Raw genomic sequence first — 24,949 nt, forward strand, 5'->3', positions numbered from 1 at the left:
ACCCCACACACACCCAGAATAAAACTGAGCAATAACATGCAGAAAAAAAAAAACAGTATTCCTGGGAGCAACGACCCCAGTGGGTGACAGACTCTTACTCCCGACATGGCCATCGGGCTTCTTTTCTAGGATTGTGTTTGAAAAATCATTCAGAGTGCCCACCAGTGCTTCTGTGCTTTGGAGTGATGCTGAGGTTTTAGGGGTCTTCAGATGCCTTATTCTGTGTGGGCCCAGAGAGGTGGAATAAGAACAAGTGAGGGGACACTGAAGGAAACCAGTTTTGGTACAACAGAAAGCAATGGTCCAACGGCTGCGGGGATGCTGTTAGTTGAGCAGGGTATTAAATGCACAAGGACACCTGGGAGTTGCAATCCAGGGTCCCCTTAGTGGAGAGATGAATGGACCAGAGAAAGAGGCACCTTTTCAGATTTGCACAAAGGTGAGAAGTGAACTAGCGGAGGGCTGAGAGAGAGGCAGGTCCAGCCAAGGCTGAGCTAACATCACAGAGCTCAGAGCAGACCACCCCCACCCTATGTTGTACCAGGCAGAACATCCCTAAAGGTGAGGAGGGTAAGAGGTCAACTAAGACATGGCTGGTAAGAAAGAGCCTTGGTTTTCAGCAGGATTACTGAAAGAATAATCAAGGCTCATAGTCGGAGAAAATGCCTTTTTATTGAACAGCTCTGCATATTTATAGAGCCTGGGGTGGTTTGACAGTTATGACAGTTTAATGGTTGAAGGGTTTGACAGTTGGCATGGGGTGCTTTCTGATTGGTGGGTAAGGATCATGTGAGCTAGCAGGGCTAGTCTGATTGGTGGGTAAGGATCATGTGAGCCAGCAGGGCTCACCATTGGATGGCTCTTCTCGGGGAGATGAGGAAGTTAGTCTTTGGAGCCAGGGCGACCCCCAACAATTACAGCCTGCATGATCCTGGGCCGGTCACTCTGCAGCTCTTCTCTCCAGCAGTTAAAGGAGGACCACCATGCCTATCTCACCTGGTTGTTATACAGTGGGTGAAATAAACAGCTGTAGTGCCTAGCAAGGGTGGGCGTGGCCTTCAGGAGACACTCTGGAAACATGGCTCTCATGAAGGCTGCACCTTTCTAAAGGTGAGAGTCGAAGAGCCTTCAACTTGACATGTAAGGACCGCCATGGGGGCAGACTGCCAAACATGGGGCTGAGAAGCACAGAGACAGCTTTGCATGAAATAACAGTCAATGCATTCATTTCTCCAGCATAAGTAAGAGGAGCCCTCTTGGGACTCAAAGCTATTGCTAATATGGTTGTAATCTGAACCTGACTGGCCCTCCAGGACTACAGAGGTTTAGGGGAGACCAAATGAGATTACCTGTGGGGCACAGTGCCTGGCCAGAGCAGATGCTAAGCAAATGTGGGTTCCTAACCCTTCTCCCCTGGAGACTCTCAAACAGTGCCCCCTGCCCCAGAGGCTAAGCCTTCGCAGGTTGAAGAAAACTGAAGAACTATTTTCTGCAAGTTCTGCTAAATTCATTAACACAACAGGGATAATGATTCTAACACGACTTAGGTTTGGGGGACATCTTTTATGTGAAGGGCCCAAGGAGGAAGCAATGGTATTTCTCTCCTATTCTGGATGCCTCTCCCACTCTTGAGTTTTTATACTGCTTTCTATGTACCTATATACAATATATCACTTCATCCTTTATTATAAATGTGAAATATCTCAAGCATAATAATCCTCTTCTCTGCATTAGAGGAAGTTATTTAGGTGATCTGTCACCCTCAGTTAATTGAAGGAGGGATCTGTTCTAGATTTTAATCTACCCCAAAGCATATTTAGCATAGTGTTCTTAAATAATGTATTCAGTATTTCAGTAGCTACCACATTAAACACCCACTAAGTGCTTTACCCATGTTCTCCCAGATAGCAAAGTAAGTCATCATTCCTATTTTATACACAAGGAAATTGACTCTAAATGACATTAAATAACCTGACCAAGGTAGCACGTCTGTGTGAACAGATAGTATTGTAATATTAACAAATGTTGTTGAGCAGATGAATGCTAAGCTCTTAATGAACTCAAACAACTGCAAGATAGTACAGCATCTGAATACCAAGTTCACATTCATAGAGGATTACAGAGATGGGCTATTTGGAAAGAGGATTTACCGGACTAAGGGGAAATGACTCTTTTCCCCCAAATCCAGGAAGAAAAACTTTTCAGCAGTAGGTCACAGTGAACTGTGCTCCAACCATAGAGGAAAAGGGGGAAATGTCAGCCAACTGCTGCTGGATCCATAGGGCCACACGAGGACCAAATGTTTCCATAGGGAAAAAAATTCATGAGCAATGAAAGAAAATATTGTGTGCCTGGAGTGCAAACCATAAAGTTGGAAAGGAAAGCTCTAAGGGCAAGGCCTGGCCTGGGGCATTAGGTGGGAATGGAGTCAGGGGCCAGGAAGGGAGAATAGCTCAGTGGTTAAGATAGGGACTTAGAGGCAGAGTCTGGTTCAAATTCCTGTTGTGCAACCTACTCGCCTGGGACCCAGGGCTCATCACTTTGTTTCTCCAAGCACAGAATTCTTCTCACATTATAAAAGGGACACTATGGATCGTTCATGCAGAAGAGTCCTATGAAATTCAGCTCAGAGCCTCATCTGGAATGTCAGTTTCCTCTAGCTGCCCCAACAAACCCTCATAAACTTGGTGACTTACAACAACAGATATATTCTTTCACAGCTCAGGTAGCCATGAATTTGAAATCAGTGTCACTTAGCTGAAATCAAGATGTCAAAGGGCCATGCACCCTCTGGAGGGTCTAGGGGACTATAGTCATAGGCTGCCTAACATTTCTGTGAAGGACACACACCGCAGCAGTTTCCCCTACTTACATCACTGCAGCCATCTCAGTCTGTGTAAGCATGCTCCATGATGCTTGCATGATGTGTCCCCATCTCAAGGCAATGCATGACTGTATCTATTTGTCTCTTTCAGCTTCTGGTGGCTGCCAGCAATCCTTAGTTTATACCCACATTGCTGTATCTTCAAGAGCAGCATGTTCAAATCTCCCTCTAGTCAACCTTCACATTATCTCTGTGTCTGTGGTTCAAATCTCTCCTTGCTAAATTTATATTTTTAGATACAGTCTCAACTGTGTTGCCCAGGCTGGTCTCAAACTCATAAACTCAAGTGATTCCCCCCATCTCAAGACTTTCAAGTAGCTGGAACTACAGGTATGTGCTACTCCATGCATGGCCACTCTGCCCATCTTTTATAAGGATACCCATGATGCATTTAAGACGCACCTGAATGATCTAGGAAAATCCTCTCATCTGACAATCCTTAACTTAATCACACGTGCAAAATCCCTTTCCCCAAACAAATTAGCTTTTTTAGTTTTCAGGGATTAGAAACTGGTATCTTTGGTGGGAGCAGGACTTATTTAGCCGATTACACATAGTAACATCAGTTGTTGTTGCTCTTGCTGTTGTTAACAGAGATGAGGCAAAAGGGCTACACATACAGAAAAGGGCATGCGGGTTGATAAGAAAGAAAGGACCTGAAAAGCTTTCCCGGGGCTGTGAGCACCCTATCCTTAGAACCAACAGGGAGGCTGAGAATGATACAACTCAACCACAGCAGCTGCCCCCAGCCCTCTCTTGGGACAGTGAATACCTGCATCCATGTCGTAAGCTCAGAGTGGTGAGAAGCAGATATGCTGGGTCGGACAATTCTGCAGCCAAGTCCCACTTTGTCCTGTACCAGAGCAGGATGCCGGGGACACCTTTACCTCAGTTCAGTGTCCTCCACTGTAGACTAGGTCTGGCTGAGACTAAAATAACCCATATAAATGATGTGGCCCACACCAGCTGTAAAGATGACTATGACTATATCCACAATATGTGCAGGCTCCTGCAACTGGGATGAGTAAAGGAAATGCCAGGAACTTACATTCAGGAAATTCTCCGCCCCAGCCTCATCTGAAGGCAACCCAGGCTGCCACCAGGTGTGCCCTGAAGGAGAAGCCCTAGAGTAGTCCAGATGCAGAGCTCGATCCCCCTTCTGGGGCACACACACTGTAGTCCGGCTTTTTCCATTGCCCATCATATCTTTCTTCCTGAATGAGTTATGAATGGCTTGCAGAGGGTTCAATGCAACATTCTTTTGGCGAATGTGATCTCTGTTCTGATAACTAATGAAATACTTGTGACACTTAATGAAATGCCACAAGAAATGAACAAGGACTCTTTGGAGGCTTGTCTGAGATCAGAGTAACTCAAGCTTTAAATCTGGCTCCAATCTTTCCTAACCTACAGGCAGAAATGTACATACCAGTGGGCCCAGCTCTGCTGCAAACCCTCTTGCTGAAAGGGCTAAGGTTTCCGATTTAGAAACCGAAGCATATTAAAACACCATTTATCTGGTTAGTATCAAGAGGTAACTTCTTGTCAGACAATTCAAGGACTGAGTGGAATTCCTGCTTCAGAAAGGAGAGAAGCACAACTTTTCTTTGAGGAGGAAAACAAACAAACAACAACAACAACAACAAAAAAAAACATGGACGATATGGACCTTGCATTTCAAATAGATGGACCTGCTTCTCTGCTAACTACCCAGGATGGCCCTAGAGGTTTTTCCAAAAAGGAAAGGAGACAAGGCCAAAAATTCCCTTCTCCTGGCCATGTGGTTTCTGCCCCGCTGTATGTAACTAGACTCCCCAGGTAACCATGCAGGGTCATGAAATCAGCATGTGACCCTGTGAAGTTTAATTAACAGAAAGTTCTCCTACCCAGCTCCACGACTGGGCCCACTCAGCTCTGGGTGCCCTCAGGACAGAAGTAACATATTGCTGCAGAGTTATTAATGATGAAATACAAACAGCCTCCAACAAAGTGGGCAGGAAAGGAGAAGCTGGAAAAACAAATGATTCCTACCCATAGCCAGGCACACAATTCCTGGGGGAGGGAATGGGTGGGTCAAGCCTGTGATGGAGGCCTGGTCTTGTCTGTCCTAATTTAAAATGAATGTTCCTTTCAGGCACAAATACACATGTGGGCATGCATGCTAATGCATACACATATTCACATGTACACGTGCACATATGCACATACCAAAAAACACGGAAAATATGGACATTCATGCGAGAAATTACAGAATTATCCTCAAAGAGTGTCTGGTCAATGATAACAAAACAACTGAGCCATGTTATTTCTGAATAATATCTTGTGTTTTTCAAAGAACTTTTACAGCTGTTACCTCATCTGACCCTCACAATAGGCCTGTGGGGTAGACAGAGGACATATAATTACCCATGTTTTATAGATTACATTAAGTGATTCCCCTAAGACATCCAGTTAGCAAATGATGGAACTGAGACAGGAAGTGTGGCCTAATGACTCCCAGCCAGGGATCAGGGATTTCTACAAGGTAAGACATGGGAATCCTTCTACTGGAAGAGGGCTAAAACCCGTGGGGAGAGCAGCAAAACAAACAAACAAAAATGTGGTCAGATGTGTGAATGACAATTTTAAATAAAATTCATGTGATGAGCTAAAAGTATGAAGAGAAGGATTTAAAGAGTTGTGTATCTGGAGAGAAGAGAAACCAAACATTCCAGAGGGATGTTGGAAAACATGCCTGAGAGCTGTTTCTCCAGCCACTTCTCTTCCCATTATACCAATGGCAGTGGGAATGCTTAAGACAGCCACCAGCCTCAACAGCAGCATGGATAAAGAGCAAGGGACCCGTGAGTAAGACCTTAGCTTACAGTTGTGGAAACTAAGGCCCAGAGAAATGAGGTGACTTGCCCAGGATCAAAGCATTCATGAGAGTCTGGAACTGAACTCTGGACTTGAGATACAGATCTCCTTGTCCTATGCCAGCTGCCTTGGGCATCTATTATCTTTAACTTCATTACCCTCACTGTCCCTAATTAAAACCAGAAGTCCAAATAAAGACCCTTAAGAATAGGGTGGAGGATGCATGCTTTTTTCTCTTAATTTTTCTGGGAAACAGAATTGCATAATTCCATGGACAACAACCAGGGATGATGTGAGAAAGGGACAGGAGGTCCTGGTGGCACAGAAACTTCTCATTGCTTGGGAATTCTTAAGACCCCCAAATACAAGTATTCTACTATTGCAGTAGGCTGATCAGGCCCTCCCCCAACCCAAATATATACATCAGAATCCTTGGGACCTGTCAGTGCTACCTTATATGGTAAAGAGGCATTGCATTTATGACTAAGTTAAGAATCTTGAGACAAGTTGGTTGCCCTCAGTTATCTGAGTGGCCCAACATAATCACAAGTGTCCTTTTAAGAAGAAGGTAGGCAGATGAGAGTGAGAGGAGATGAAATGACAGAAGCAAGGGGTTGGAGTGATGGGAAGAAGGGCCACCAGCCAAGGACGCTTCTAGAAGCTGAAAAAGGGAAGGAAACAGATACTCTCCTGAAGTCCCCAAAAGAAAGCAATCTTGCCAATACCTTGATTTTAGATTTCTGACTTCCAGAACTGTAATAGCATAAATTTGTGTTGTTTTAAGCAATTAAGTTTGTGGTAAGCATTCCAGTATGGACAGGAAACAAGCACATCTATCCCAAATCTAGAGGAGCAGGCCTAGCTCCCCAGCCAATGAACGCTGGCTTCTTGAGGTTGATGGGGTGACGTGTGGCTCCAAATACTGAAAATCACAAGGACATTAAGGAGAAACTTAGATAGACTATTCATGGATACATCATTTTGCTTTAAAATGGAAAACAGTTGGCCATCTGTGTTTATAGGGCTTGTCTTTCTTGAAGGATTTCTAGTTCAATACCCTAAGGACTGCTAGAAAGTTCCTCCCTGGAAAGGAGCCTGTGGACTTCCCCAGGCTCGCCTGCACACTCCCCCATTCTCAGCCTGTGCTCCAGCCCCATCAGACTATTTACAATTTCCACAGCATGACGCGCTCACTCATGCCGCCAGTGCTCCACCCCGGCAGTTTGCTCCTGAGGGGAATGCCCTCTGCTCCTGGGCTCTGCTCTACTCCTTTTTCTTCAAAGTCGAGCTCACTTCCCTCTTCCTGTGTGAAGCCTCGTCTGCCTCCCTCTGGCCTCTTCTGCCTACCTGTCTCCTCTCCACACCCTGAGCATCCTCTTACTAGGTACAGCCCTGGGCACTTTGTCTCATAAATGTCTGTTTGTCTTTCTCCTCCACTCCACCAGCATAAGCCCCTTGGGGACAAGAAACACTTCTTCTTGTGGCATCAAACACCTGCCATCCCCCATCTATATCAAGTCATTCTCCAATTCCTTCCCAATATTTCCTCCTGAAAAACACAAACTCATCTTCTACCATGAAGTTACGTCAATCTCCCAAGAATTAGTCCCACCTTTGCTCTCAGCCCTCTGTTCTTCCCGCAGGTAGAATAACTCATCACACTCCATCATGTGGACTGTTTCCTCATCAGACATGGAGGTCCCTGCCTCCTCCCTGGGTCACTCCCTGCTAAGTCCAGCTTCACAGGAAATATGAAGGAACACAGATTGAATGGAAATGAAAACCAAATTGTTTAAAAAAGCAATGCTCAGTCATCTCTATTAATTAAGCCCTGATATCCAGAGACAGCCTTAACAAGTAACTTTATGCAAAGGCTCTGCATGGCCACTTTGTAATGACTGCTAGTTGGTGTTTCCTCTGGGCTTCCCACATAGGCTTTGGAATTCATGGCAGAGTCATTTTCAGTGTTACTATACAGGGGCAAATACTGGAGGAAGGTTCATTTGACATCTCAGGTAAAGAGGTATTTATCAAACAACTTAATTAGAAAGTTTTAACTGTTAACTTTAACTTTGAAAAAGACTTTCTAGAAGGACAAATCAGAGAGTTGTATAACAGTACAGACTTGTGTTTAAATCTGACTCTCCTGAGTGTGGTCTTTTTTAAAAAAATTTTTAAATTTTTTTATTTATTTCTTACATACATTAATGGAGTGCATTACATTCATAATTATCCATTCACAGCGCAATTTTTTGTAATTCTGTATATAAAATATGTTCACACCAAATTATGCCATTATACATGAGCTCTCATTTTTTTGCATACAATTCTTAATACACCTTTATACCACTATTTATCATATCTCTGTTTGTATATAAGGTATGTTGACACCAAATTCACATCTGCATACATGTATTTTGTATAATGATGACCCTCTCCTTCCACCATCCTAGCTATTCCCCTTCTCCCTCCCTTTCCCTCCCCTCCATTCCCTATCTAGAGGTAATTTTCCTCCCATGCTCTCCCTCCCTACCCCACTTTGAGTCACCCCCCCCTTATATCAGAGAAAATATTTGGCATTTGTTTTGGGGGGTATTGGCTGACTTCACTTAGCATAATCTGCTCTAATGCCATCCATTTCCCTGCAAATGCCACAATCTAGAGATTTAGGAGACCCTTCACTTTGTTATCTGAAGTGGGAACAACTGGTCTACCATACAGATTGTGATCTTACAGAGATGAGATAAAAGGCTACCTGTGAATCAGCTGCAGATGAGCTTGGCATGTGGAAGGCTGTCCTCCACCTGAGGTGCCCCACTCTGTGCTAAGCACTGTGTGAATCACTCAGTTCAGACCCATGTAATAAGGGAGAAAAAGTTAACAATGGCAGTATACACAGCTAGCAAAGTGGCAGAGTCTGGTGGAGAATCCAAATCTATCAATTCCAGAAGCTGAACTCCAAACCATCATGCAGGTTACTGCCTCTCAGAAATTCCCAGCTCCTGGTCTCCCACGCTACAATGAAGAACTATTTTTTCAATCACCAATGACTGAATGCTACCAAGGAATGCTCCTGTGATATGGGTCTGTATGGCCTGGTCAAGAATGTCCCTGACCCAGCCAGGCAGCTCCCAGCAGAACTAGCTCCACTTATCTGGGTACTATGATTTTTGCAGCTGGAACCCTCAGGTCCTGGGCACCCACCTACTTTCCAGTAGGTGATAGCTATGATTTGGCAAAATCTGCTAGAGTGTGCGGAAGCGATTGCTCTCTCTCTAGAAAATTACTGAATCAAAGCCATGGAGCATCCCATTCACCAGATTCCAGCTGGGTCGGCATAAGGAAGGAAGCCCATAGGGAGGGAAACACCTACTGTTAAATAGGCAAACAGAGTGGTGAAAAAATTACCTGAGACTCTCAAATAGGAGTGGGCACTGCTCTCCTAACCTGTCCTTGCAGAAACTGAATGAAACTGGCCAACAGACATTTCCAATACATGTCCATATGGTTATGTACTTGGGCTCTGAGCAATGGGGACTCTATCTGAATGTCATTTTCACTAGATATTTTGAAAATGGGAGGAAATTCATCTTGGTTTCAACATTATCAAAGAGCAAGTCCTCCAAAGACTTGAGTAGGCATTTCTTCAAAGACAATAGAAGAATAGTCAGTTAGCATAAGGTAAATATACATTACTAACCATCAGGCAAAACAAACCAAAACTACACTGAGATGCTTCTCCACAACCATTAGGATGGCCACTAACCCCAATCAGAAAACAGGTGTTGGTGAGAATGTAGAGAAATTGAAACTCTTGTGTATTGTTGCAAGAATAAAAAATGATACAGTGCTATGTAATACAGTATAGCAGTTTTTCCAAAAAAACTAAAATTAGAATTACTGTATGATTCAGCTAACTGACATCTGGGAATCCACCCACAAGAAATGAAAATGAGGTCTTGAAGAAACACTGGTATACCCATGTTCAAAGTAGCATTATTAATAATAGCTAAAACATGGGAGCGAGCCAGGTGCTCATCAATGAATGAATGGATAAGCAAAATGTAATATATATATATATATATATATATATATATATATATATATATATATATATATATATCAGATATTAATCATCCTTAAAAAGGAAGGAACCTCTGGCACATGCTAAACATTGATAAACCCTGAGGACATTATGGTGAATGAAACAATTCAGTCCCCAAAATGCTATACAATTCCATTCATATGAGATACTTAGAGTAGTCAAAATTGTAGAGGTAAAAAGTGAGATGGAGGTTGTGCAGGAGCTGGGGAAGAGAGAAAGCAGGAAATCATGGTTTAAAGGATGCAGAGTTTCAGTTTTAGAAGATGAAAAGATGTTTAACAAGCCACCCCACCCCACTGCAGGAGATTCTACTACGTGCTCACCAAACTTTGAAACTTCTGCTAACTGACAGTCAGTTCCCAATGTATTTGCCATGAAAACCTGAGGTCCCAAAGAGAGACCTTAGACCAATGATTCCCAAACTTGGCTGGACTGGAATCCTATAAATGTCTAAGGATGACCCGCAGATTCTGAGATTGTGTTATGGAAGTCAGGATTTCTGAAAAAGGGTCCAAAGATTCTAACATCAGCCAAGGCGAAAAACTACTGTTATGTTTGGGTCAGGATGCCAGGTTTCTACAGAAATGCCTCTGAGGCTTCTATTAGAGCAGCACAGCTTTTATTTATGCTATAAACTCCACCTAAGACTGAATTTGCAGAAAGGATTCTCACACTTAAAAAAACAGAAAGTTTGCAAACAACTGCTGCAGTCTTCCAGTAAGAGCCTTGAGATCCCATAACCTGATTTATATTTACCTTTGTGTCTGTCCTAGGGCCTTACGACATAGTAGATGCTTAATAAATATTTGTTGGAAGGTCAAATAGTTGTATTTGCTATCTGGCTCCAATTAAGTTTTCAGTTGCCTGGCATAGCAACCTAAGCATTTCTTAAACATCTAAACCCCAAAAGCCTATGCCTCAAACCTCAAACCTGAAACAGAGAGTGGAGCAGACAGCCATCCAAAGAACATGCCGGCGTCTCTCCTTGGGGTCAAATACACTGTACAAGTGCCTAATGACTGATAAATATAAGCAAATGTGATTCTCATCAGCCGGGAAGAGCATGACATTCATCGGCAGCTCAGGCCTCCCTGGTTAATATTTGGACTGTTCCATCTGAAACTGTCAAATTATAAGAGCATGATAAAAACGTGTAGGAACCTCATAGTAAACAGTAACTGGCCCTTTGTCAATAAGTTAGAAAAAAAAAAAAAAAGCCTGCTGCCAAAACACATGGGCCAGAATGCCTGCAGCACAGGCCTGTGGCCAACTAGAGCCTGCTCCCGGGCAGCTCTCCTAGGATCTCAACCACGGAGGCTTTCAAAGAAGCCTCTCTCCCACCCAGGCGCCATGGACCCCAGGCCTCCACCCTCACAGCCGCCGCGGCAGGAAGCTGAGTGCTGTGGGGACCTGGGAGTCAGCCACGCCACCTTCAAATCTCAGTTCTTCCACTGGCTTTAGGATTCTGGGTAGTGATTCCACCTCCCAGGTCCCCAGATCCATCATGCTTCACATCTTCATTGGGTCCTTAGAACAAATGAGTACCTGGGTTTGAATCCTGACTCGTCACCTACTAGTGGTGTGGTCTGGGGCAAATTACTCTACTTCTTTGAGCCTCTATTTCCTTACCTAAAAAGAGAATGATAGTAGTCTCTGTCTCATAGAGTTGTCAGTGTAAAGTTATAAGAACAATGCCTGGTGAGGTATAGACATTCAATAAACCTTAGTGATCATTACTCTGCAATTTTGAAATCAGGGGATTTGAAAACCAAGTTTGTGTCTCTTTCTTTTTTAATATTTTAAAAATTTATTTATTAACTTAGTCAGTTTGGTGACAAAACTCATTGGGCAGCAAGCCTGACCTTCCCTGACCATAAATAAAGGCAGTTATTTATGGGCTCTTTGTTATCCTACTTAGGTGAACATTCAGCTTCACTGCTGAAATAAAACTGTTTGATTATGGGATGCTGTCCAATACCAGAGGGAATGCCATTCATATGTGACTTATCTCTCTCAAATTTGGCTGGCTCTGAATTTTAAAATACATTGGCCATAAGCATTTCAGATAAGGGACTGAGGAGCTATGTTTTGAGAGTGTGGTTGGGATAAAGGAAGGAGCAGCCAACAAAATTTCAGAGCGCAAAGTTGAAGAACATTCCAGTTTCTATGCAGAAAGAGAGGAGGTATCTTCTCTGGGCTGGTCTTTCTTCTTGCTCTCCCATGCCAGGTCACACTGTTCTTGACTCCTATCTACCTGAACTTGGTTCCTCCTTCAGAATATATCTGATGCACTTTTCTCTATGAAATGGTCCTGTCTCCAAACTTTACCAGGTCAAGTGCATGGCAGGATGGATGGAGGGTGGATGGACTGCATCTCCTTTTTAACTGCAGGTAGCCAGTAGCATATCAGCCTTCGGCACTGGGCAGCTCTCATGCAGCATCTGGCTATTGTGAGAAAAAGTAGCCAACCATGCTGATGTTCAACTGTCAGAGTAGCAAGGCAACTGGCTTAATACCTGCTCAATCCCAGACAGAAGGGCATTAATGTGGCTAGATAACCAAGGCACACATTTCTTAATCATAGAGAGATAGCTTAAGCTTTTTGTTCTTGTTGTCCATGTTTACTTGTTTTTGTTTTTGTTGTTGCTACGGTTTCTGTGTTTTCTCATAATCGATCAGGGACCTAGGAACTAGCATACCCCAAATATACTGTTGAGTGAATGAAAATAATCTGTAAATATATTTTGACTCATTCACTGATAAGCTCCTTTCAGTCCCTATAATTGCCAAAGGCACTGCCTAGTTTGGCATATTTATGCTTTTTAAAGTTGTACAGCTATTTTGATGCCACTATGACATTTATATTTTATTGACTTAAAAATATTTAGGTTCCTAATTGCCACATCCTTAAAATACTATGTTCACTCAATAATTTGGAGAAACTTTCTAATGAAATTCATAGAATCCTGAAACCCACTCCAAACATTCAACTTGTCCAGGGATTGGCTCTTGGTTTAGATGCTTCTGTGCTTGTGTCATCAGCTCAAATCCACACAGCCTGGGATCAGGGATCTCTTCTCCTCTCTGCACTAGGGCAGCACTGGAACCCAGGTCTCTCTAAGCCCAGCCCAGCTACCTCCCTTTACCCTTCCATGGGGCCTCCCAGCAGGAGAGGCCTCAGCACTTGAAAAGCTTGCAAAATAAATCAAAAGATATGTAGAGCCAAGAATTCCTCCCCGTTGGGCAGAAACAATTGCCTTAGTTGTGCTTTCTGGGGTGCAGAGCATAAGGACAGGGACAGGAAAGTGCAGGTCCTGGTGGACACATACCTTCTTTCAGTGGTGGGTTGGCGGCCCCTGGCCTGCGGGTGCCGGCTGCCTCGCAGCACCGCTGATACCTGGCGGCCAGCATCGGGCACAGCCGGGGCGCGCAACTCCTCTCGGCTCCGGTGCAGCGGTACAGACGTGCGCACTGCGGACACGACGTGGCCTGTGTAGGTGCGCGCTGGCGCACCAGGTCGTGGGCCGCCTCGCGTGCGGTATGAGCTGGGCAGGCAGGGCCGAGTCTGCTCCATCACGCCGCCGCTGCAGCTGCGTGAGCAAGCGGACCAGGGACCCCAGGCGCCCCACACACCCGGGGCGCCGCCGCTGTCCTCAGGGACGCCCTCGACTGTCGCCACCCGCTGAGGGACCTGCAAAGACACAGGCCCATTAGGAGACCAGAATCGACAAGGCTTTCAACAGGGCTGGTTCATCTACTAGGTAGAGGTACGCACAGATTCTGTTTTTAAAATCAGAACAAGATGAATATAATCCAGCCTCCATCATAGTCATTTTTTGTGAATTTAGTCACACAATAGGATCATCATCATCATCATCATCATCATCATCATCATCATCATTTTAATGAAGGAAAGGACCTACAAAGGCAAAGGAGCCTAGGACCCTGAAAGCATACTGCAGTTCTGGCTTTGGGTGCCATGGCCTTGGAGAGCTCCAGGTGGTGCCCTGGCCTCTTAACTGTGGGCTGCCCTCAGGAGTCCTCTTAAGGTCTAGGCTGGACTTCCCTTTAGCTGGGTAGGTGTGCCTTGTTTCTCCCTGCAGTAAAGGTAATGGATACAGCAGAGCAGAGGCCATGTTGTACAGCCAGGCTACCTGTGGTCACATCTCTGCAGCCACTTTCTAGCAGCGTGACTGGGAAGGTTCTCAGCCTCTCTAAAGTCACCACATTGGAAGGGAGGATGGTACTGGTACTTTCCTCATAGGTTGTAAGGAGATTCAGGTTAGGTCATCGTGTTTCAGGTCACAGTAGAGCTCAACACTACATAAATGTTTGTTGGTAAACCTAATGATAATTTTCTGCTTCATACAAATCAGAAGAGATTTTTAAAAATGTCAGAAAGTTTACAAGTTCTATCCAAAGTGTGATTCTACACTCTTATTCATTTAACTGTTCATTTTGCAGAGACCTACAGTGCCAGGTGCCATGGCTCCTTTGCTATGCAGATGTGCTGCAGCACCAAAGGAAAGCTCACCAGGCTCACTCAGGTAGCCTGGGCCTAGCAGGAGCAGAGCTCTATGCAGCCAGGGCACAAGGGTAGGAGGAGGCTCCTGGGAGGGCCTGGCTTTCCTGGATAGATGTGGGCAGAAGGGGAATGAGAAGGCCTCAGAGAGGAGCCAGGAGTGATAGTCACAGCTATGACTACTCAGGCATCTACTTGATGCCAGATTACACATGTAATCTGAATCCTCACAACAGCCCTCACCACCTTGCAGAAAGGAAACAGGTTCAGTGACATCATGTGACAACCCAGACACCTAGCTGCAGTAGCTTCTGGACTCAGATGTACCCTGCTCTCAGTGACTGCACTTTCCAGTAAGTACTTCTTGCTCTCTCCCCAACAGATAGCTGCTACTGCCCTTCTAGAGCTTTCTCCTGCAATGTCCTCCCTGCCCTTGGAACACTGAGCAACTTCATGACTTTCCTTACAATGTGGGGTTTCTGTGAACACCATGGGCTTATTTATATCTGCAGTGCAAAAGTGCCCCCAGATTACCTTGGCTTCTTCTTTTTTTTTTTTTTCTTTTAACAATCTTGGTTTTTGACAGTAGTTTTTGACCCAAGAGCTCACAGATTTGCACAGCTGTGCTCTTCCTCTGTCCCCACAGTGGACCCCTGAGTAGCAAGACAGCCCAGGGATCATCTTCCTCTTTGGGCAGAACAAACCTGAGAAGGCTAAACTCCTTGACACCCAGGCAGACTGAGTGATGGTGCTAGGCCTATGGCTCTGACCACCTGACCAGGAACTGGCCCTGATGTCTCTTACGTAAGTGCCAGGAGGTGTTCACCACTGCCATGGCTGTTACTGTGGTCACTAGAAGCCAGGGCTCAGCTCTGGCTGTGAAGCCATAACGTTTGTATAATTGACATCACCTTTGTTCCAGTGTACAGAGTGGACTCTGGATAACCTTTGTAGCTGAAGTTGGGTTCCTGATGGTTCAGGGAATAAGTAAGGCAGGAGGGGTGAGGAGACCAGGGAGCCCAAGGGGCAAACCAGAAGCCAACCAGAGGAGCAGCGGCCTCAGCCTGGCCACACTGAAGACAGTCATGGTCTACAGCCAGCATCTGTCAGCCAGTCCATGGGAGCTACTTTCAGAGAGCCAAGGCGAGGTTAAAGAGGACCTGGGCTGGGCCAGCTGGAGATGGGGTCAGAGCAAGAACAAGATGGATGTGAGAGTCCTGGGTGACGGCTGGAGGCAGTGATTGGAGGGCTGGGTTCCAGGTGTCAGCCAGGGTGCACACTCAGCCTCTGCCTGCTGAACTGGGTGCCCATGAGAGAAGGCTTTCTGGCTGCTTATAAGCACAGCGAAAAACAAACAAAAATAGGCATGTGCTCTTTCTTCTCCTCCCTACCACAACCTGATTTATAATATTAAACTGAGAGTAGATTTACTGAGGTGGCTAGGAAAAAATGTTCCTCAATGGGCAGGTCTGGATCTATAAAGTCACACCTAAAGTGTATTTAGTGGGTTGATCTTTCCAAAGCTCGTTCTGTATGCTTAACCCCAGACCCATATTTGGCAAAAAGGGTCATTACAAGTGTACTCAGTTAAGGATCTCAAGATGAGATCATCATAGATGATCTGGGGGTGGGGGGGCAAATACAAGTGATGTGTCCTTATGAGGCACAGAAGAGAAGACAGACTTGGAGGGGCAGACAGTGTAACTGCTGAAATGTAGATGGGAGTGACAGCCAGGAGCCTGGAGCCACCAGATGCTGGAGAGGCATGGAAGGAGTGCTCCTCCCAGGAGTTTTGGAAAGAACTCAAGTTCTAGTGACGTCTTGATTTTGAATGCCTGGCCTCCAAAATTGTGAGGGAATATGTTTCTGGTAGTTTGTTAAAATAATACAGTTAAAATAATAGTGTTGGACATTTGGGTCAAAGAAGAAAAGGGTACCAGCATCGGTCAGACACCTCCTCCATGTGGGGGACAGGTTGCAGGCACGTGTGGATGGCCAGACTCCATGGTAGAGGCAGGATAAGGACAAGGTCACACTTCCCAGAGCCCCTCAATGCCCTACTCAGCCACTGTGGGAAGTTGATCTTGTTCTGCTCCTTTTACAGAGCAGAAACAGAGGGGCTGAGAGACTGCGTGACTTGTCGCAGGGTAGTGAGAAACACAAACAGGACTAAAATCGAGGTCTCCTTGCTCCTGTTCTTGTGCTTTGGTGTTTTGTCTCCCCCTCCTACAGCATGCTGTGCCCCTGCCTGTGTTGCTGTTGGACAACAGAAGGAAAAAATGAATGGGACTAAATCCACTCCTAGAGTTGTTCTAGTGGAAGGATAATTGGGATAAATGAACAAAGGCAGAAATATGTTTTGGGCACATTTGGGGATTTCAATATCTACCACCTCCTGATCCCTCGGTAACACAGATAACGAAGACAATGTTTGTAATAGTTGGATTAAGCATGCAGCTATACTAAAACTCCACTTCCTAGAACTAATCCCAACCTTAATTTAGTTTCCTATTGCCAAATTGGGCAGGGTCCCTGGGGGGGAAAAACACGAAACCACATTCCATCCTATTCTATTCATAAAAATTCTCTCATTTATAGTTGAATTATGGTGAGTGACTAGAAATTCCATCTGAGTCCCCATGGTGGGACTCCAGCCACATGCTCCAGGGCTGTGTTTTTATAGTACACAGACGAAACAAAGGAAGAAAGTGACAGGAAAACAGAAAGAAGGAAGGAGAGAAAACAGAGAAAGAGAGGAAGGAAGAAAAACCAAATCAAAGAAAAACTACAGGGAGGAGGGCTGGGAGTTAGCCTTCTGGTCTCCTTGATCCCCCACCCTGCCTCCCCTCCTTCCCAGCCTCCCTCCTTTTTGCTGACAGTCAATAAGTTTTCTGGGAGGTCAGAAGTAAGGTGGGGAAACTTTTGAGTATTTTGATTGAGATGAATAATGTTCCTAAAATTAGGACTAAGAGGATCTCTGTTAGTTGGTGACAAACACAAAACCAAAGAATACAATCACAACGAGACAAAACAAATAATTGACACTGAAAGCTTTGACACCTGTGGCATGCTGCCCTTCCCCCATGTGGCATATAGGGACTGGGGCAGAAAACCTAAGGCGCTTCAAAATTGCATCCTAAACTGTGGGATTCCTTCACTTATAAAGAGTGCTAAGTGGAGATGGGAAGAAGGGTGTGAATGGGTGATCTATAGGTATTGTGAAGTGAACATGTATGTGTGTGTTCCCCAAATTCATATGGTGAAGCCCTGACCCTCAGGATTTGGAATTAAGGCCTTTGAAATTTAGATGAGTTCATGAGGGTGTCCCCCATGATGGGATTGGGGTCCTTATAAGGAAAGGAAAGAAGACCACTGCTGCTCCCTCTGGCTGGCCTTCTCTCTCTCTACCTGCCTCTGCCTCCGTCTCTCTCTCCCTTACTGTCATGAAAGGGTGCAGGGAGAAGGCATCCCTGTGCGAGTCAGGAAGAGAGCCTCCACTGGGAAGCCAAATCAGCCAGCACCTTGATCTTGGACTTTCCAGCCTCTGGAACTATAAGAAATAAATTCCTGTTGTTTAAGCCGCCCAGTCTGAGGTGTATTATTATGGCAGCCCAGCCAACTAATACAACAGGAAAATAAATAATATATGAAAATGGGTTAACGGTACATAGAATAAAATAGACACAAAACAAAACACCAAATTTTTATATTATGCTTATTAGATTGGCAAAGATTATATAGTTTGACCACATTGATATGGCAACAATGTTCTCTGCTGATGAAAATCTAAACAGGAGCAACTTCTTGGGAGAAAACTTTGCAATCCCTATTAAAATTTGAGACATATATACTTTTTTAGCTCAGTAGTTGTACTTTTAGTAGCTTATCCTACTGGTATACCCCAAGCCAAGGCATAAAAAGTTATACATGTAAAGATTTATATTGCATCTTTATTTGTTTTTGTTTCTCCCCCGGTGCTCTACCACTGAGCTACACTCCCAGCCCCTTTTATTTTTTATTTTGAAACAGTGTCTTGCTAAATTGCTCAGGCTGGCCTTAAACTTGGGATCCTCCTGCCTCAGCCTTCCGAGTCACTGATTACAGGTGCGAGCCACCATGCCCGGCTGCATCATTATTTATAAAAACAACAAATGGAAACAATGTAAATGTTCATAAATAGGAGCTTGACTAAATGAAACCTAATCTCTCCACACATTTATCTGTTAGAAGAGGTAGAATTAATTTTATTAGACAGTTCCACATATTAATTTGTGAAAAACAAGACAAGCAGGAGAATATAAGCAAACAAACCCATTTTCAGATATCTTTCTTTAAACATGAGATCAAAATATTAAGATGCCACTGATACTTGATCATTTTTTAATCTCTAAAAAAGCAATTGCACATGATTCAACCTAATTTGAGTCGTTCTCTGACCCTGGCAACCTGAAGTGCTCAACTGGAAAATTTCCCACCAAACACAGCAGCAATGATGAAAAAGCAGAATGCACTGTGGCCTCGTCACCCACTGGCCCACCCACTGCTACTCTACAAGGATCCGGTTGCCCCTGGGAATCATGTCAACACCTCACGGCAGATGTCAGGCCAGCCCTATCTGCAGAAGTTTAACAAGTGACATAGTAACAGCCATCGTTTATTCAGTTCAGAATAAACAAAGGGCTAATTTTATTTTAAATGTATTATCTAATTCAATTCCATAACATCCACATGAAGAGGCTACTAGCATCCTCCTTGCAGGGATGAAAACCAGAGGACAAATTGCAGAGTTTGCAAAATTCTGACCAGGATACCTCCTGGGGAGATTTCCAGCAGTGTCTGGAGTGATCTTAGGGGTCATGCCCATGCAAGCAAAAGTCACTAAAATTGGAGTGATTGCTTTTAAATGACCTCATTCCCATAGACCAGTGGGCTCTAAGGAAATTTAGAGTAAAGTTACTTAAATTATTAAAATAAAAGAAACAACACATCTTCCATCGTGGAAAACATGCAGGAACAAGAAATGCAGTGAATGACGAAGTTCACATTGGATAGCTTCAGCCGGCTTTGAAAGGAGAACGAGCCTCCACTGAAAGAAGGGGAGAGACAGACGGGAGGGTCACAGCAAAAAGAGGCAACAAGGATGGCCCAAAGCAGCCTCTTCCTGAAGTGCTTTAATTCAAACCCTGGCCTGATCCTCACAAGATTCATTTCAAGGGTTATTTCCACTTTGCAGATGTGGTCCTGGTGGATCAGAGTGGCTGGGAGTGTGGCCCAGAGGATGAGGTGTAGGGTTTGAAGAAACAAAATAGTGTGACTCTGTCTAGTGTTGTTGGGTAGATGGAATGGAATAAAAAAGTGGGCATCTAACACGACATTTCACCAGAAGGGACAGAGAAAATCTTCATTTTGTCCCTTTCTTGAGAGAATACACAATTAGTTTTAAGTTTTATAATGCACAGGAAGCAGATCCAACCCTGGAACCCATCGGTGTTCTCTCTGTTCCACTGGAGGTCTTCAAGGCCAGGAATAGGGTGGATGCAGGAGAAGATTACAGAATTAAGAGACTTGTTTGAATTACATGTACCAGGCAGGGACCCTTTAATTAGAGAGTACAATGTGCCATATCTAGGGTGGGTGTAGAGTCAAGGGAGACATGTATTTTGGATAAAATCCTCCAAAGTGTCTGATATCACCTTCCTATGGAGGGGTGGGGGTGGTGGCTCAGAGAGAGCATTGCCTAGCATGAGTGAGGCACTGGGTTCGATCCTCAGCACCACATAAAAATAAAATAAAGGTATTGTGTCCACCAACAACTAAAAAAATACATGTTTTTTTTTAAAGTTGATTGCTGGGCATTATGGCCCCTTTCTAAATAGTCACTATGGGGCACAAGCCAGGGAGCCCGGGGAAGGGGGTCGGGATGATATTCAGAGGAATAAGAGAAGCAGGGCAGACACATTTCCATTTAACTCAGCTTGGACTGTGCAAAAGAGGCTGTGGCAGTATAGAGGAAACTAGTATCCCCCAAATATTTGGGTTTTGGAGACGAACGCTGTAACTGAAAACACTTTGGGATCAGCTCTACAACCATGTTGGTAATGTTAGGCAAGGACGATTGTGTAAGTAAATATTCATGGAAAGATGTGATGGAGGGCAGCCTGGTAATCACTGCTGTGCCCTTGGACCTCAGGAAATCACCTCTCTGCACTGGATAAAGTATATCAGGATATATTCAGGGGCTCTGCCAGCTGAAACCAAGGTGGACAAGGTAGGTCAATGAGAGACTTTCTTCCTGACCCCACCATTTATGCTGAGTCCATCTCTGTGGTGCTGCTCTCTGGTTTGCCCACTTCCCACTTACTTCTGAGACTTGTTGAAATAAACTCACCATTGCTTTTGTTAGTTTCTGTTGCTTGCTGTGAAGAATGCTAAATGATATCTAAATGATTGCAAATATTATACATATAAAATGGGAAATGATTTGGGTCTGCCTTTGGCACAGGACTTGGAAAAGAGAAAGCAACTATCAGGATGAGCAGAGGCTAGGAAAGGTGGTTGGTCTGCACTTGGCAGAAGTCTTGGGATTTAAGAGAGCCCAGGGCTGGAGGAAATGTGTGGAGACAATAGTTGACCAGAGCCAGAGTAACCAGAGAACTAACCCTGTGAAATACCCAGGGACGAGTCAATCAGGGGTTCCCAAGACAGGCATCAGGTAAGCTTAGACAAGAGCAGGAGGAACCATCAGAGTGACTATGGCTGTGTTTTATAACCTTTTTAAGGGGGATGAACACATGGGACCAAATGCAAAGATGGTCAAATAGATTGGGGTCTAATGATTCAACAAAATATTGTAATCATGAGCAATACACAGTGCAATATAGAAAAAGTCTGGTTATACAATATTAAGTTAAAAATGCCAAACGTAAACTTATACCATGATTATACTAATGTAAAGATTCTGTGAGCCTATGAACCAAGCCTGGAAGGGGATGTGGAAAAATGAAAACATCTGATCTGTTACTGAAGCTGAGCCCAGGATAAGTTTTCTTGTAATTTAAAAAATTTCAGTCATGGTTACAATACTGCTTGCTCAATAAATAAAAATAAGTAGATTAAAGGAGAAAGATTCAGAACAGATTGGGGGTAGGGGGCGAGAGGCACGGAGGAAACCAAGAGTAGATGGTAGTCCCAGTCCCAGAGAGCCCCGGGAATTCCTTGTCCCCACCAGTAAGCCCATGACTAGGCGCAGTGCTAATGTTTCGATGTATTTGGTTTCGGTACTAATGCGAAATCATGTAAGATTTCACTGGTTTCTAATTCTCTTCCTACAAAATTAAACCTACCATCTGTTCTTCATAGAAAATGGGTCACGTGCAAAGTCTGACATTCTCAAATCTTGCTTTGGAAGACACTGGAAAAAGTAGGTTTGGTTTTAGCCACATAACCAAGTCAACATCCGAAAGCAAACGTTACCAAAATACACCTTGGAGTTTGAGTCCGGAAAGCAAAGTTCTGGAAAGTTGAGAGCAAATGGAAACAGAATCACAGAGCCGGCAGCTCAGCTAGAATGCTCAGCTACAGGGTCCTGGGACCCTGTAGGGGAGCCCAGGGAGGAACTGCATCTCCACAGGGGCTCTCCAGCAAAGCAGATCTAAATCAAGGACACTGCCATGGTTTTCTCTGAGATGGATGATTCAGTGTCACATCTTGATCACCTATATTGGCATAACACACTGCAAAAGCCCCCAAATCTCAAGAGCCTCACAGATATGGAAGACTGGAGTAAAACACACCTGACTATTGGGTCAGAATTCCCCCCAGTGGTAATCGATCATAGAAGTGTGTTCTATGAATGCACTTCAGAAATAGTTAAAAATGCATTTGCATAAAACTCAAACAAAGGAGGAGAGGCAAATGGAGGCCAAGGAAGAGAAAGAAATGAGGAAAGAGAAAGGCCAAGGCTTAGGGAAAGCATGGGCCATGCAGAGGAAACACCACTGACATGCACCCACCCAGAAGCCAGCAAGCAGGCCGGTTAGGATGCCCTGCAAATGCCAGCTGTGTCCACCATACCCTGAGATCCTTTTAGTACCTTTGTCCTTCCAGTTGGAGAATCATTACAGTCAGTCATCTCCGATACAAAAACTGCCAGATTCAGCCATGCATACATTACTCCATACATGTCCCAGGGAGCCCCAGATACATCCTCCAAACCAAACACTGGAGAGCAACATTAACACACCCTTATCCTCTGGGTTTCCTAGTCCCATGCCGTGTTTCTTAAGGCATGATCCACAAGATTATGTGCAATACAATCCACCTCACAAATACGGAGGCATGCAGATTCCTAATTCCCTCACCAAACCTAATGTATAAGAATCTCTGGGTCAGGGCCCAGGAATATGCATTTTCAAAAAATCCCTATGATTTGAATGGTTTGAGAATCACTGGGCTCACCCTTCAGGCTTTGGGCCTTCACGGTGGGCTGCTACTTCCTTTACCCCCAAATGCTCTAGCCACATTGTTTTATGACCTTCAAGTTCCCTGCTTTGGGAACTACCCCTTCTACCTCTGCCATTCAAGCTGAAGTCAATTCAGAGTCTATCAGGTGAGACAGGAAAACATTCATGAAATGACACCATGTGAAATATATATACCTTTAATAAAAGACATGTAGCTGCAAACAGGAAATGCAGAAAGATGAAAGAGGGAAGGGCAGACTCCTCCTGGGAAACTCTGGACTGGACCCTGCCTTCTTGTCCCAGGACTGCGCTTATTCACTTTGTGATTTGGGGCCAGTCAGTCTGTGGCTCTGAACCTCAGTTTCCATATCAGTAAATGAACCGGTCAGACTGATGGAGGCTGAGGTTCCTTCCAGTGCTAGCAGGCTTTGATTTTTCCTGGAAAAACTCCTACATTCCTTGCCACTTATTGATTTGCTTCCAGTATCATGAGAAAGAGGCAATCCCAGGTTGTGCCCAGGACTCCCTCCCAAGCAAAGAAGAGGCTCCAAGCACAGATCTTCCTTAAACCCAGTGCAAAGGAAGCCCGGATGATTTTCCCCAAAATTCAAAGGCAGGGTCCAGTCAAAATGACACAGTGAGGTCAATATTTGGATATAATCTCCATAATTAGAAACACACCCCCCTTCTGAAATTGACCTCTTTCATCGCCAGCCACATAGAAATCGTCCTCACTTATAACTAGAAAATAACGCAGAGCATGTGCCTGGGTACCCAGTCCACCCTGTGTTGCTGTGCAGTTACTTGGGAAACAGAAGCAGATGTTTCTGTGCAATGCCTGGGTGTGTTCTTTTGTGCAGTGGCTAGCCCATTTGGCCTCATGCGCTCAATAGCAATTGCCTATTTGCAACCCAAGCCAACCAGGACAGTCAAAATAATGTGTAATGCACAAAATATAGAGTGCCGGCTTCTGGACCCAGAAACTGATGTGGGGAACAGCAACCTTCCAGCTGAAAATTCAGCATGGTGATTTGGCTGTCTGCATCCCTATTCAGCACTCTCCAGAAAGCCTCAGGGATCAGCAGGCTCCCATAAGGAAGGCAAATGGAAAGCATTTTGCTGGAACTTGTCAGCATCCACCGTGGGGCAGAGCACAGAATAGGTGTTCAATAAACATTTGCCAAATGAGTGAGGTTGCGAGTGGATGGAGGTGGGATCCTTCCTGTATTTCCCACCTCCATGACTCCCTTGCCTCCTCTGGTCTCCCTGTGCCACCAAAGCTATTTTCTGGAAACCTTAGCACTGCTGTTTTACTCTCCTCCTTACCAATGTCTTGTTTTTCACTCTTCAAAGGTTGAAATCCAAAGGTATTTGCCATCGAATTCTAAACCTCTCATAATGTGGCCTCTGCCTTCTCTTCCAGCTTCAACTCTGCTGCCACCCCAATCACACACCCCCATAACATGGGTGAAGTAGGGTCCACCCTTTCTCCTCGCCCACCTGCACCCTGGCTATTCTTTCAGTTCAGATGCTCACTCTCCTCTGCCTGCGGCAGACCTTTCCCACTCACATCAGATGGTCTCATTCCCATTCTTCAGGCTGTTGTGCATGTCCTTTTCCGTAGCATTTACCATGGGGCACTGTAATTATCTTTTATACACATCTGTCTCCCCAATAGCACTGAGCTCCCCGGGGCAGGGATTAGAACCTATTTTACCTACACTCTAATAGGATCCCATCCACAGTCTGTCATCTGGCAGGCCCTCAGGAAATACTGGATGGATGGATGGATGGATGGATGGATGGATGGATGGATGGATGACACATTTACCAACCACCCTCTTGGTCCTTTTACCCATCTGTTTGTGCAAGGTCAAACACCTCCTTTCTCTATAGCAGTCCATGCCATGGCTGCTCAGCTACTGATGATCTATGATGCCTCCAATGTTCTCCATACTCCATGTGTCTAAATGATAGGAAGTTGATAATCCAAATGACAATTCTCTCTTTAAGCCACGTCACTCAGTATTTGCCCCCTGGCTATCCCCTGTTTGAGAAAATTGTCTGTCCCTTTGACTTCTAGGACACCACACTGCCCTGGTTCTCCTCCTAAACTCCGG

At 44.7% G+C, this 24,949-nt stretch overlaps 1 protein-coding gene across 1 annotated transcript in view; it reads right to left on the bottom strand.

Annotated features, from left to right (window-relative positions):
- The window catches only part of THSD4 (thrombospondin type 1 domain containing 4), a 630,142-nt gene that overhangs the window by 516,085 nt on the left and 89,108 nt on the right, over positions 1-24,949 (bottom strand). The window contains exon 4 of the mRNA XM_081289549.1: positions 13,175-13,536. Within this exon, the coding sequence (XP_081145675.1) occupies positions 13,175-13,536 (362 nt within the window). The remainder of the gene's footprint in view (positions 1-13,174; positions 13,537-24,949) is intronic.

This window comes from Spermophilus citellus (genome assembly GCF_964194105.1).
Source record: "Spermophilus citellus genome assembly, chromosome: 4".
NCBI lineage: Eukaryota > Metazoa > Chordata > Mammalia > Rodentia > Sciuridae > Spermophilus > Spermophilus citellus.